Here is a 13,407-nt window from a genome sequence, read left to right as displayed (position 1 = left end):
GACAGAAGGTAGTTTTCCTTGATACTCCATTTTGGGAACTTGGCACCATTTGATTGCTACCTGGTGTGTATCTCCCACCTACTCATGCTTTATCTTCCACTTTCTGCTGCCTACTCTTTGTCTGCCTTAAGACCACTTGCAGCTGCTTTCCCACTCACTCTGCTGCTGTGTCAAAGTGGGCTTTCTTTTCTCGTCCCCATCTCTAGGAAGGGAAGGTAACATTGCTTCATTAACACTTCAGTTTCCTTTGAGGTGAGATCTCACCACCCCAGGAAATTCAAATGACTTGTAGAATGCTGCTGACTTGCCAATTAATGCTCTCCTGCATCAGGCATGAATGAAACTGCAATGGGCCCCAGTTCTCGGAAATGTTCGGCCGTTAGGTGAAGGGAATGCTTGTTGCAGTGTTTTTTTGCCAGGGTTATGTATCTGGCTTCCATTTCATGACTTGCCGATTTCTCCCCTGGAAGGCATTTTGCGGTAGCACTGGCTATCCTTCAAGTGGGCCCATATAGAACAAGGTTGGATTCTTGAACTAGGTCTTTAAAAATGAGGGTCAGGGATGTTAATGTCTCACCCAGGGTCAAAAACACAGTTAAAGGGATGAGAGGGGCTCCTAGAAAGTAAAGCTACGAGAGGATAAAATAAAGATGAATTGACTTACCAGGTTGCAGATAGCATTGGTCAGAAGTGAAATGCAAAAGCCAAGCAATACTTTCTAAGAGGACCAACCCAAAAATATGCAAGACATCGCCTAGCAAGCACTCCCATCTGTGACACTACAGGTTTGTTGTCAGGTTTCACCCTTGATCTTGGGAAGAAGTCATGAAAAAGTAAAAGCAACCTATTGAAACATGAAACTCGGCAATGGATCTAATGTTTGTAATGGGGGGTGGGGGACACACATCTGAAATGCTGAGAGCAGAGGAAGAATGTGGTAGTCCGTACGATCAATGCTGGACATTTTATTTGGTGCACAAGGTAAAACAAGCCAAAGTGTGCAGTATAATCTTGTTTCTGCTAACAATAGCTGAATATTCTCAAAGTCTTGAGTTGCTGGTAGCTACTTTGGCCCAAAACACTAGCTGCGTGGTACTCTTTATGAAGGCCAACCAGAATGAGACATAATGCAAGGTTCTGATTTCTTTTTTAATTTGGGGGGGGGGGGAGGGATTTCAGAACCCACAATCGCCCCCCCCCCCCATTCATCCTAATGAAGAGGTCTGGAGAACTTGACAGTTTGTCCTTTTGTTGGTCCTAATGAAAGTATTTCATGGGGTTTATTTTCTGACTTTTAAGCATGTTTATCAAGTTTAATTTGACTCAATTTTAATGGAAGCTTACAATTACCTTTGAAAACAGATTCTCTGCCATCTTCATGTGAAACCAGCTGGCCAGTAGCAGATTTTGCTCAACACATGATGATTGACAATGTTTCTCTGCCCAAAAAATAGGGAATGATTTCCATTGTATTAAAGATTAGTGTCCAGATTGAGGCCTCTTAATGTGATCAGAACAAGGGTGATTGCTCCATGCCAGTTATTCCGTTGTTTATGAATTGCTGGGGCAGCATAAAAATCTTGGGAACTATTTCAGAAATGGTGCATGAAAAAGACTATTATTTATGCTGTCTCCCCCCCCCCCCTCTTTCAATTGAACCCTGGCATTTTGTGAAATTATTTACTGCCTCAAATACTGGTCAGCATGTAGGATCGTTTTATGCAGACAAGTTCACATTGTTGAACATTCAGCCCTTACTCATGATAAGCACCAAGTCTTTCTTTGCTAGAGTAAAGTAAAGTAGAAAGAAAGTCTTTCTTACTTTCTTTGCTAGACCTGCTGTCTAGTCTCTTCATTTACATACATCATTATCTTGACTGAGTTGGGGACTTGACTTGATCTTTCCCTTCCCCATGTCCCTATTTTCATCTAACCTTGTGTTACACGAATCTACAGAGCAGCAGCATGCTTCAGGTATATTAGTACTAGACAATACACTGGAGCAACAGTTGCCCACTGCTCCCTCCCACCCCCGCAAACAAGTTGGTTCACATCTCTATAAATATTGTATATGTTGCTTTAAAGAGAACACAACTTACATTGTTTGATTCCATGGCAGACTCCTTGCTGCCATACTTTAAAACAGTATTGGACTTGCTTTAGTGTTAGTGTTTAGGACAAGAGGTGCAGGGTTCACCAATGGGTTTTTCTTTTAGACAATTATTTTCAAGAAACAACTTAAGAAAGCGCAGATCAGCTTAACCATCTTTATTTTGTAATTACTATCTGTATTTTATAGGTGCTTTAGAAACCCAAGAATCTATACATTATTTTACTCTTAAGTATAGCGAAGGCACATTCATTTATACATAGCTTTAAAAATGTCATTCATAGGGACAAACATGAAGATGACATTTTCACCTTTAACTACATACAAATTTAAAGGAATATTCAAATGGAACTGTTACAACAGACCCATGAGAAGATTAAAGTTTTCAGAAAAGTAATTTGTTTTAGTGATCAAGTGTACAAATGTAAGTATAAAGTTAAATTGAAACAAAATAGTTCTTTCATACTGAACAAAGCTAGAAGTGTAACTGCACCTCAAACTTTCAGCACATTGAGCACATTTTATAACATTTTTTTCTGGCACTTGGTCTATCCAAAATAGTTAACTTTCATTAATTTCTGTAAGCTCAATTTTTATAAATTAAACGTTCCTTGTCCCATTCTACTGTAGCAAACACTAGTCCCATAAGAAATCTGTATGATGCATAAAGAATGGTGAAATTCAGATTCCCCCCAAAACCTATTAAACATTTGGCTCTTCCTCCAGAATTGTATGGTTTTCTTGAAACAAATGGATGTCTTAGGATGCATTTGATGAGCATCTCTGAAGCAATAAAGTGTGACAAGTGTCACAAACTCGTACAGGCTTTGGATACGATGGAAGTGCAAGTTCATTGCTGGAACAAGTATTACAAAAGATATCGCCACAGTTCCGACAATGGTGCTGTAAGGAAGTTACAAACAGGATTAGGTGGGTATAAATAGGCAGCAACTGACATAGACAATTCCACACTATAGGACTGATCTACACAGCAAGCCCAGCATAAATGTTATGCCCCATTTTGGTCAGTGATAACATGTAGAAAGAGTTTTGAAGGCCTCCACAGGGGGCCAAAATGCTGACTCTACTATGCTGTTGATAGCTGAGAGAAAAGGAAATACTGAAAAGAGAATTGGACTCAGTTTACAGGGCAACAGGTTTCAACCAATGTTACGCTTAGTTTAAAATGATTCAACAAAAGGAAGAAAATGCCTTAATAAACATTTCCTGCTTTCCATGCATTCGCTAAGATGATTGTAAAAATACTTAGATTTTGGACCGAAGTCAATTTTCATGCAGTTCATCAACCCTAGTACTCCTTTCTGAAATTTCATAATGGGAATGACAGCTTGCAGATTGCCCTATCATACTGTTTTACTTAATACAGGTGGCTCTGATCCATTAATATTACCTTTCTCCTTGAAATTGAGAACTCTTTCTCGCATTGTTTGCAGTGGGTTGCTTCATCATCTTTTAGCCAGGTGTGGCCCTATTTTTTAAACAGAATACAGGGTTTTTTCCCCTAGTATGCAACTTTAAATATACAGTATCACAGCAGTAAGAGGCTAAAAGGCAATCTCTCTCAACCCCCTTCCAGAGCTAACCCCAAAGCCAGCCACTGGCAGGATCATTTAGCTCTCTTAAGAAGGTGATGCCATCAAGTTGCAACCAATTCATGGCGACCCCATCCATGGGACATGTCAGGCAAGAGACAAGCGGAGAGGTTTGCCATTGCCTTCCTCATGGTAACCTCAGACTTCCTTGGCGGTCTCCCATCCAAATACTGACTGATCATGGCTTAGCTCACCAGCTCTGATGAACCTGAGCTCATCTGGGATCTTTGGGGGCTGACAGCTTTCTTAAGATACAGTGTCAAACTAGGGGAGGGAAAGGGGCGGTTCCTATTGGTAACAGAGCACAAAACTTGCAACAATGGCTTTAAACTACAGGAGGGACCAACTGGGTATTAGGAAAAACTTCACATTAAGAGTAATTCAAAAGTGGAATTGACTGCCTATGAATGTTGTGGGTTCCCCTTCATTGGCAGTCTTCAAGAAGCAACTGGACGAATACTTGTCAAGGATGCTTTAGGCTGTTCCTGCATTGGACAGGAGGTTTCGGCTAGACGGTCTGTAAGACCCCTCTCAACTCTATGATTCAAACATAGGTATCAACATTCTGTGGTCATTCAATGATAGTTAGAGCACACCACATTTGGAGGATAGAAGAATCAAGCCGTACCAAAGCCTGCTTCCAGGGCAAACTTGATAATATCATACCTCCAGTATCTCAAACCACCATGTGCTATAGGGGGAGATGTAAATAAAATAGCAACTGTCAGCTGAGCCTTTCAGCTGTTTAAATTTGGAATACCTTTAATGCTTTATTCACTTCTTTAATATCTTCCATCTTAAGCTTGGATCTGAAAAGTAAGACATTTGTATTACTATTAAGTGAGTGTTCAAAGCATTTCTGTTGGCAGCAGGAGTCCTCCTTCCAGACAAAGGAAGTCGTCTTCTGATGGAAGATTCTTCACTTAGCAGAAGGAGACTGTTTAACCAACACATTTATTTTGTAATAATTAAAAATCCTTCAAAGCAGGTCATACTAATATTATTTTCGTACTGCAGGTAAGAGACTGAAAAACTTGTTTAAGGCTATCCAGGCTTAAGGATACTAGAATATCTAGATATTTCTAGAATGAAACACATTCCAAACTTAAGGGGCCAAAAGGTACTTCAAAAACAACCCATGTTTTTGTTACAGCAGTAATTTCTGAAATCTCTTGTTCACCTTGCAGCACTGTCACTAACTAGAAAAAGTTCTACTGGATGTGGCAGTCCTCCATGTCATCCACAATGTGTTTAGGGCTGCACATTTTCTCATCACACTTTACCCATTTATTGCAAACACTGGAGTAACTGCAGTAGACACAATTGGCCCGGCCTAAATGGAATCCTTAAAGTTTACCAAAATTTATAGATTTCTTGGTCCATTTCTTTACTGTTATATAAATTAGTCAGTAATGCAACCTCTTTAGTAATGAGAGATTTTCCTATATTAGAACACAATTACTGGCTAAGGTGAAGTCCCATTTCTTGAAGGGCCTGTTCCTGTTCTTCGCAGATCTTTTCAAACTGCTCCTTCTCTTCTTGCAGTTTTCGCAACTCCTATAAAGATGACACACAAAAAGAAAGCTATATATATTTGCATTAGGCAGCTGTATTTCTCCTTCCTCTCCTGTTTTGAATGGACCTTATACAATATGAACTGATTGTGATAGAGGAAATAAATTATCTACGTTATATTAAAGCAATGCACTTGTGCTAAACCAGTGAATGATGGATGACCATACATTGAAAGCTCCTGTAGCATTTCAGCAGTGGATAATTTAACAGGGGAGCTGCATCACCATATGCAATAGTGAAGTGGCCAGTGCTGGTGCCTGTGCGAAAGAACAAAAGGCACAAAACCAGGCCACCTACAGACTAAAGGAGGCATCCAAAGTAATTTTTCTGCTAATGGAAGGCACTTTCACCACTGGAACAGAACTTTCCTGCCTCTTCCCTTCCCACTACAGCCCAGTGATCTTCCTGAAATGATAGTCATGGGGGACAGTGGACCCACAGGAATGGCATGAATAGCAAATTTGGAGTCTGCAGCAGGAAGGGGGAATTGGTAAAAATTACACCGTCTTTTCCATCAGTAAACAAATTTAGCCTGGATCCAAGCCAAAGGTTTGGAGTGAGCAATTTATGGGCTCAAGGTCCATGGATCTTTCTCTTTCTCCTCTGCCATCTAATCACAGGAAAGTTGATTCTTGAGGTTATGGTATTCACATAGACAAATAACCCCAGGGACTAGGGGTGAAATTGCCTTGTCTTGTCAGAACAACTTTGCTGTAGCGCACCCATGAAAATCCACAAGGCAGGGAACCCTGATACACCTGCTCAGTCACTTCATTTGCGGATATTCACTTCTAGGCTTGGCATTTAATATTTGAATTTGATAGAGCCTTTTAATTTTTTATAATAAAGTTATTTAAATGTCCAGAAAACAGTCTGAAGACCTTAAAATAAGCATGCTCATTAGATTATTTGTTGCTTCAAGTTAATAGCTTAATAGTGAAAGAAAATGTTATTAATGCTAGCAACTGAGTTTTCCTGAACCAGTAAGTTATTATAAACCCATTAGCCTAGAAAGACAGCCAACTGCTAGTGACCTGCTGAAAGGAACATGTAAGAACACACCCGAGTTATTCTCCACTGCTATTCACCAAATAAAATTTGGTTTCCAAGCCACATACCTTTTTCAGTCCTTTCACTTGCTGCAGTTCTGTTTTGAGCAAGGCAGTAGTGTCTTTCTCTTGATGCAACTCTTGTTGCAAAGTCTGTCTTTGCTCTTTCTCAGATTTTAACTCTCTTTCAAGAGTAGAACTGTTAAATAACAACAAAGGAGCTTATAATAATAGTTAGAAACAAAGTTTGTTTTCTATCAGTACTGATGCCTTATTAGAATTTTTTTTTAAGCCAGTGAACTACAAGGATATGAATAGTATACTTTTTCCTTGTGTCACCAAAAGAGCATTTTTCATGTATGTGTAAATAACAGCCGAGGACCAGAAATCTACTTGTGGCAAACCCCACCCTCCTTTCTCATCAGTGTCTGTCATGCACTGGACAGGCCGCTTTCAAAATGCATGGCAACCCATACAAGCTCCATGGAGGTCCCCATCTTTTAGCATCCTTAAATCAATACAGCAAGAATCGCATCAGTTATGCTTCAAAAGCACGTTTAAGTAAAATGCTTGTACCGTCTGTATGTGGCCTATAGAGTCAACTCTCAGGGAAACTGATTTTACAGAGCTACAACTAAGAAGGCCCTGGCCCAAGTTCTAGTCACTCTCACTCCACAATTGCAAGGGGCCTTTCACTGGAGACAGCAAGAAACTCTCTTATTGGTTAATAACTCCTAGCCAAGGATGGGAAAGGGGCTGGGAAAGAAGCTGGGAAAATTCCAATTTCACAAAACCAGCAAGAGACCAAAGTCTCAGGAAATCTGAATTTTCAGTATTCAACTGGTTATTATATTCTATGGACACAGACTGCTATCTGTTTTTATGGTGAAATAGAGAATAGAGTAAAAACTGGTTAAGTTTTAAACTAGATGTAACTTCAGTATATTCAGTAACTTCAGTACAGACAAGTTCAATAACTGTTAGGACTGTATCTCTTTGGTGCCACTCAGCCATTTAGAGCTTGTAAGGGCCAAACCACTAGATCTTGGCAATCAACTAATGCATTTTCTGCTTAGTGCTCTAAGATGATCTGAAAATTAGGTGACTATCATGGTGGCAGATCCTATTCCCTTTCCCTGAACCCCACCACCATGCCTAAAAAGCTGAGAGCACTTGGTTTTTGTGTTGGCTGAATGGGTGTGAGAGGACTGGCCCTCTGACATTATGAAGGACTTGTGAACCTTCACAGACCCCTGAGGTGTCCAGGCCCTAGCTTGAGAAACACTAGCTAATTCAATTATTAGGGAAGGGACTGAAAATATAGGAAGAAGTATAACAATACAATTGTACAAGTTCACCATACAGGTACATTTTATATACTTTACTATGTTCTTGTTCTGTCTGATTAAAAATTATACCATAGAACTAGATAAATGTTTGAGTGCCTCTAGTATTTTCTTACAGGAATGGTTAAGTGTTTAGTTTAAGGGGAAGCATGGTAGTAGTTTACAAAATGATAAGCTGTATGGAGAGTTTCTGTAGGGAGAGTTTCTGATCACTTTGCAATTCCTGGAACACCCTTCCTCCTGCTGTAGTCAGCGATGAAGTTACTAGCATGTTGATACACTCACTAATAACTGCTTCCATATTTGTGGTAAGAAAGTTCAACTACACTACAAGCCTCTATTCTTCAACCCCACTTTCTCCACAAACTGCATACTTTCTCCATACTACTAGTCAAAGTATGGCTAAATGGATTAATAATCAGAAATTATAGGATTGGTTCAAACCAGCTTTTCTGCTGGTGAAAAAAGGAAGGAAGAGTCCCCTTTAACAACTTAAAAAAGGCTATGCTGAGAACTATGGGAGCTGTGCTGACAAAAGCTATATGGGATGGGGATTGTAGTAATGGAGGAAAGTTGGGCAAGCTTGGATGAAAAAGCTGGCTGGATTCAACCCCTAAATTACAAATAATTACAGCACACACGCCAGCACTTGTTTGTTTGGTACACAGGCCATACAGCAAAGTGGGTTATAGTTTTTGTAACATTCAAGTTAAGTGGTATTGTTCCTGTTAATACTAAACACACACGTCAAGGTAGGATCAACATATCAATTCTTTCAATACTACAGAACATAAGAGTACCATTTGCTATCCAGATGGGTTAGTTGTTGTTTCAGGAACTCAATTTTGCCACCCATCTCTTGTTTTAACTTGACATTTTTCTCTTCTGCAACCTGCCTGGCTTTTTCTGCTTGCTGCAATCTAAAGCAAAAGAGAGATACATACAAGATCACTGCATAGGCATATCCTAGATTTTGATTGTCACCAAAAGTACTTCCTTCCTCTACAGTCACAGAGCATGACAAAGATATATTTTAAGATAAGTTGCTGCAGAGTTGGTCAACTGTCTCAATATTCTGCCCCAGAGATGCTTGTTTTGTTTGTTCCATAAGTTGTTTTTCAGCAGTAGAAAGGAGATGTCAATTCCTCCCTTTCACTGCAGACTCCCTCTTCCACTCAGTTCTTGAGGGTCCACTGTCCCATTGGAGCAACATTTGGGGAAGATGAGTGGGCTGCATCAAAAAGGTGAATGGGTGAAAATTTTCCCCTTCTCTTTTGTTGGTGAAAGTGACTTATGCTGGTAGATTTGGATCACCCACTGTCTGATCTAGTGAGGTGCACCAGTCACTAGTATAAGCAGACTCCAACTATACATAAGCCACTTTATTAATGACCCACTCAAATGTACAGTCTCTCTTGTCCTCGTTCAGAGCACCCCCAGCTTCACGATTCCCCTCACTTCTTCATTTCATCAATCTTCTCCTACACTTAGAGCCCAACTAGCTCTGATCCCACCTCTTCAGTGCCCATGTGACCAGGAAAGAAGAAAGCAGGCAGGCCAGCCTGATGGAAAGATGTAGACATAGACTAGTTCAAAGGCTGCCAACTGATCACCCTGAGCACTGCAGGGCATTTCTTTATTCTGAGTTTATCTTATAGAGTTGTAGACTGGAAGTGATATACCTGTCTTCCATTTGCTTCACAGAAGACATCATTTGATGTGTTTTGCCTTCAAATGAAGATATTGCTTCTTTTTTCTGTTGCAATGAACTTTCTGCATTCTGAAGGAAAAGCATTCAAGCAACTCACTTCAATTCATCATTTTTTTAGACTTCAAAACCAAACCATTTATGGAACAAATTTTATTAATGCATTTGCAAAACAGATCAGAGATTTGTTAATCTTACTGCACCAACAAATTCTTCAATGCCAGAGTGTAAGTGTAGAGTAGAGCAGAGCAGGTAAACTGGTGGTGAGAGTTAAGGAAATGGCTTGGGGCTTCTGAGTCCCAAAGAGGTGGATGAGAAGCTCAGAGAATTTACCAGAGAAAACACTGAATTACTAGATAAAGCCTAAGCGTTGGAGCCAAATTCTGTCAGGAAAACTTGATGGAACAGACTCCATCCCCCATTGCATCCCACAGAACTCCTTGAAATGTGGCTCTTGTGTGACAGGGACCCCTCAGGATGGGGGTAAGCAGTGGAAGGGGGAAATCAGAGAGAATTCTCCCTTTCCACTGACAAAAGTGCTTTCTGTCAGTACTCTAACATGCATTAAGGAGCATCAAAGGGAAACAAGTGGAACATTAATAATGAGGTTTCCTTACTGTCGCTCAGTACTATCTATCATCTCAACAAGAAGCAGAAAGGCAAGCATACATGTTATGTCAACTACTCCCCCCCCCCCAATTAAAAAAAAACATGCTAGGAAAGGTGACAGAAAGATGTCATACTTTCCATAGAAATGGCTTGCATCCCCTGTACAACTAAATAACTTTTAGTTGAGCATTCAACTGCCTTGGCCACACTATAGAATGCAGCCTTTAGAATCTTGGTAATAAGCAGAAAGTTTTATCTCTCCTTCCTCTAGTCACCAAGAGCAAGAGTGAATGTCCTCATACTCATAACGAATTGTTGTGTGTACAAGTACATGACAAGCACATAAGACCACTTTGTGCAGATATACTTCTGGGTGCACATAAAGAGGTAAGAAAGTCTACAAGGTGCCCAACAGGATGATAAATCACCTAAGTAAAAAACAAAAGGGTAGGGAACCTCTGAACAAGATGGAAAGATGAAACGGAAAGATTGCTGGACTTAGACTGCAGTGACTGGGTTTCAAATCCCTTTTCAGTCACAAAACCAGCAGGTAGCCTCCAGCAAGCTCTTCTCAGCTTCAGTTCTTTACCTAGGAAACAGGCATGGGGTAATCTTATTTCACAGAGCTACTGAGAAGATCAAAAGGAATAATATACTGCTCATGTTCAAAATGCTTTCAACATTATTAATGAATTTACTGCCTGCATTTACCTGAGATTTGTGAAACATCTGCAAATTGATAGCTTTAACTTCCTCCAGCTGTTGACGAAGGGCAACCAAAGTATCCTGTTTTTCATGAGTATCTTTTTCTAGAAGTTTCATGGCAATTTCCATTTCTATTTTCATTCCAATTTGAAGCTCCAGCTCTTTTTCCAGTTCCTAAAAAATTACAGAGCAAATCACAAAAATAAAACATTTCTGCTCTGCTAGACTTGAGCCATATTTTAGATCACACAAACAAGTTGTTTTATGCATTATATAACAAATTTTGTAAAGTAAAGTACAATGGAAAGGATCAGAAAAATCATGAGATTACTGCTTCACACACACTGCATTTTCCAGACTGCCCAGTTCCATTATAACCCTATAAAAGTAATTCTTGAGGGTCAGAAATCTACTGGTCCAAAAATGCAAAAAAGTAGCCAAGTCCTGGGCATGCAGGCACAGACACTCAGTGCTCTTTGGATCCTGGTCAAGAGACACAGGCTAGCAACATACATTCCCCCATCCTACTATGCGATCATTCTTATTACGTTTACAGGCCTGCTAAGGAAGCTAAGATAGACCTACATATTCAGTCCAAAGAGTTCCTGTTTCAGTCACTATCATATACTAATGATACAAGCTTGGATCCTACAACATTGCTGCACTTCTTTCTAGCTGCTGCAGAGGCTTTTCTCTTCTGTGGCATTTGCTTCCTCTGCTGCTAGCACTTCCATGTGTGCAAAATTCAAGCAGCCACTTTGCAAGCGGAAATGCTAGAGGGAGAGGAAGTGAGGGTGCAGCAGCTGGAAAAAACACAAGTGGAACAATGTCATAGGATTCAAGTCAGGTTGTCCATGCATAAACAGCAGCTATATATGCAAAGCTCCCCACCCCTCCCCTGTTCACCTCCCCTTCCTAGTAGATCTCTTTTACAAGCTGCAGGGGACTTAGAATACTCAGAGTGATACAGGTTGAGATACAGGGAAAGAAACGAAGCCACCTTCTTGGTGGTCACCTTTCACTGGCTGCAGGGCTGGATCTAGGGTTACTGGCGCCCAGGGCAACCCAAGACCAGGTCCTCGCGCACGTGCGCTCCCAGAGTTGGTATGCTGCGGAGTTGGTAGAGGCAGCACGGGTGGCTGGGAAGCCACCCGCGCCATTCGCCTGCCCCACAGGACAGGGGGCGGACGGCTGCTCCCTGTCCTGTGGGGCAGGCAAATGGCGTGGTTGGCTTCCCAGTCACCCGCACTGCCTTTCGCCTACCCTGCAGGACAGGGTGCGTGCGGCAAGCTGGCCACCCCGTCCTGTGGGGCAGACGAATGGCACAGGTGGCCTCCCAGCCCCCCCCCCCGCGCTGCCACCTGTGCGCTCCCAGCGGCTGGCAGCTGCGCTCGGCACCCCCTCTTTGGCAGTGCCGGGGGCAGACTACCCCTCCCTGCCCCCCCCCCCGGTCGATCCATTCCTGACTGGCTGGGCTGGGTTCAGAGTGCTCTGTCCAATGCTTAGTGTTCATTTGGGGTGGGAGAGAAAGGGAAAAGAGAAACACATATTTCCAGTTCTTAGAAAAGCTTTTGCTTGTACTGATGCTATTTGCAAGTGCAATTTAAAGTTTCTTATCACTCACTAAGTCATAAATTGAGTATCTAGCTACCAGCACTGTGTGCCCCTGGCTAAGTAAATGCTGTACATGTGGGAAGGTTGCATGCATGGCAAGGAGCTTTTGAATTTTATGTCCCTATGTGCAGAGTTGGCATTCTTAAGGGCTTGCTCTGTGAGGAAGGTTAGTTTGCAGCTGGGCTGAGAGAGGCTAGCCGAAAGGTACCAAGTGAACTCAACGGCTGTTCAGATCTTCATGGCTGATCCCTTGTATACTATACCATGCTGGCTAATGTTCAAACCTGTACTTGGTATTTTGTAATTAAGCTTTATGCCATATTGTCATATATCCCGTTTCCTTCTCCACCTCTGAACAAAGCAACTCTTGGCACACATTTCATAAGATTTCAGACCGAACAGATCAGCTACTGTTCACACCAGTCAAGAAAATATGGTATCTCACCATTCGAATTCTTTTCTCTTCTTTCAGTTGTTTCCAGACATCACTGTACATTTCATCCAGGCCCTGACGTGTCTGCTTGTATGTTTCCAGCTCAACTTTGGTGTCCTGCTTAGTTACCTAGAACAAAATGTGGTTTGAAATCTGCTAAGTCAGTCAACCAGGGTAAAGATGCTTCCACATTAAGGGGCTGGAATTCCATGCATTGTTTCTGTGGACAGATTTCTGGTCATTTTCTTACCTTCCTCCTCCTGCAGTGGCATAAAATGCCCCCCAACAAATAGCAGGGAACATCCACAGTCCTTGTGCGAGTGGATCAATGCATCCAACTCATGCTTTCTAAGAGAACACTCAGCTTTATGAATCATTAAGAATAGTTTGATACACAGAAAGCATTATTTGGGATAAGAAAATAACATGCTTCAAAATGCATGACAAAACAGGAATTCCAACCTCTGAAATTGTTGTAGTTAATTTCTTCTTTTAAGAAATTCAATAACCCTGATCTGTTCGTTTAGTAGAAAAAGCTCAGCTTGGTGCACGAGGAATTAACTTTTCCACTTAAGTGAGTGGAGAGATCCTCTCCTGCAGGAGCTCCACACGTGCAAATGGTATACTTATGGCAACATCTGCAAC

At 41.3% G+C, this 13,407-nt stretch overlaps 1 protein-coding gene across 4 annotated transcripts in view; it reads right to left on the bottom strand.

Moving 5' to 3' along the window:
- Positions 1-2,253: 2,253 nt before the first annotated feature.
- Positions 2,254-13,407, bottom strand: part of RUFY1 (RUN and FYVE domain containing 1) — a 30,685-nt gene continuing 19,531 nt past the window's right edge. For all 4 annotated transcript variants that reach the window (XM_054976111.1, XM_054976114.1, XM_054976112.1 and 1 more), the window contains exons 10-18: positions 12,775-12,891; positions 10,722-10,889; positions 9,376-9,473; positions 8,494-8,613; positions 6,417-6,546; positions 5,186-5,280; positions 4,484-4,532; positions 3,522-3,599; positions 2,254-3,013 (exon numbers count right to left, since the gene is read on the bottom strand). In XM_054976111.1, the coding sequence (XP_054832086.1) occupies positions 2,870-3,013; positions 3,522-3,599; positions 4,484-4,532; positions 5,186-5,280; positions 6,417-6,546; positions 8,494-8,613; positions 9,376-9,473; positions 10,722-10,889; positions 12,775-12,891 (999 nt within the window). In that variant the 3' untranslated portion in view covers positions 2,254-2,869. The remainder of the gene's footprint in view (positions 3,014-3,521; positions 3,600-4,483; positions 4,533-5,185; positions 5,281-6,416; positions 6,547-8,493; positions 8,614-9,375; positions 9,474-10,721; positions 10,890-12,774; positions 12,892-13,407) is intronic.

This window comes from Eublepharis macularius, chromosome 4 (genome assembly GCF_028583425.1).
Source record: "Eublepharis macularius isolate TG4126 chromosome 4, MPM_Emac_v1.0, whole genome shotgun sequence".
NCBI classification, from domain to species: Eukaryota; Metazoa; Chordata; class Lepidosauria; order Squamata; family Eublepharidae; genus Eublepharis; species Eublepharis macularius.
Note: the sequence above shows the minus strand (reverse complement) of the source record. Positions and strands in the feature narration are given on the sequence as shown.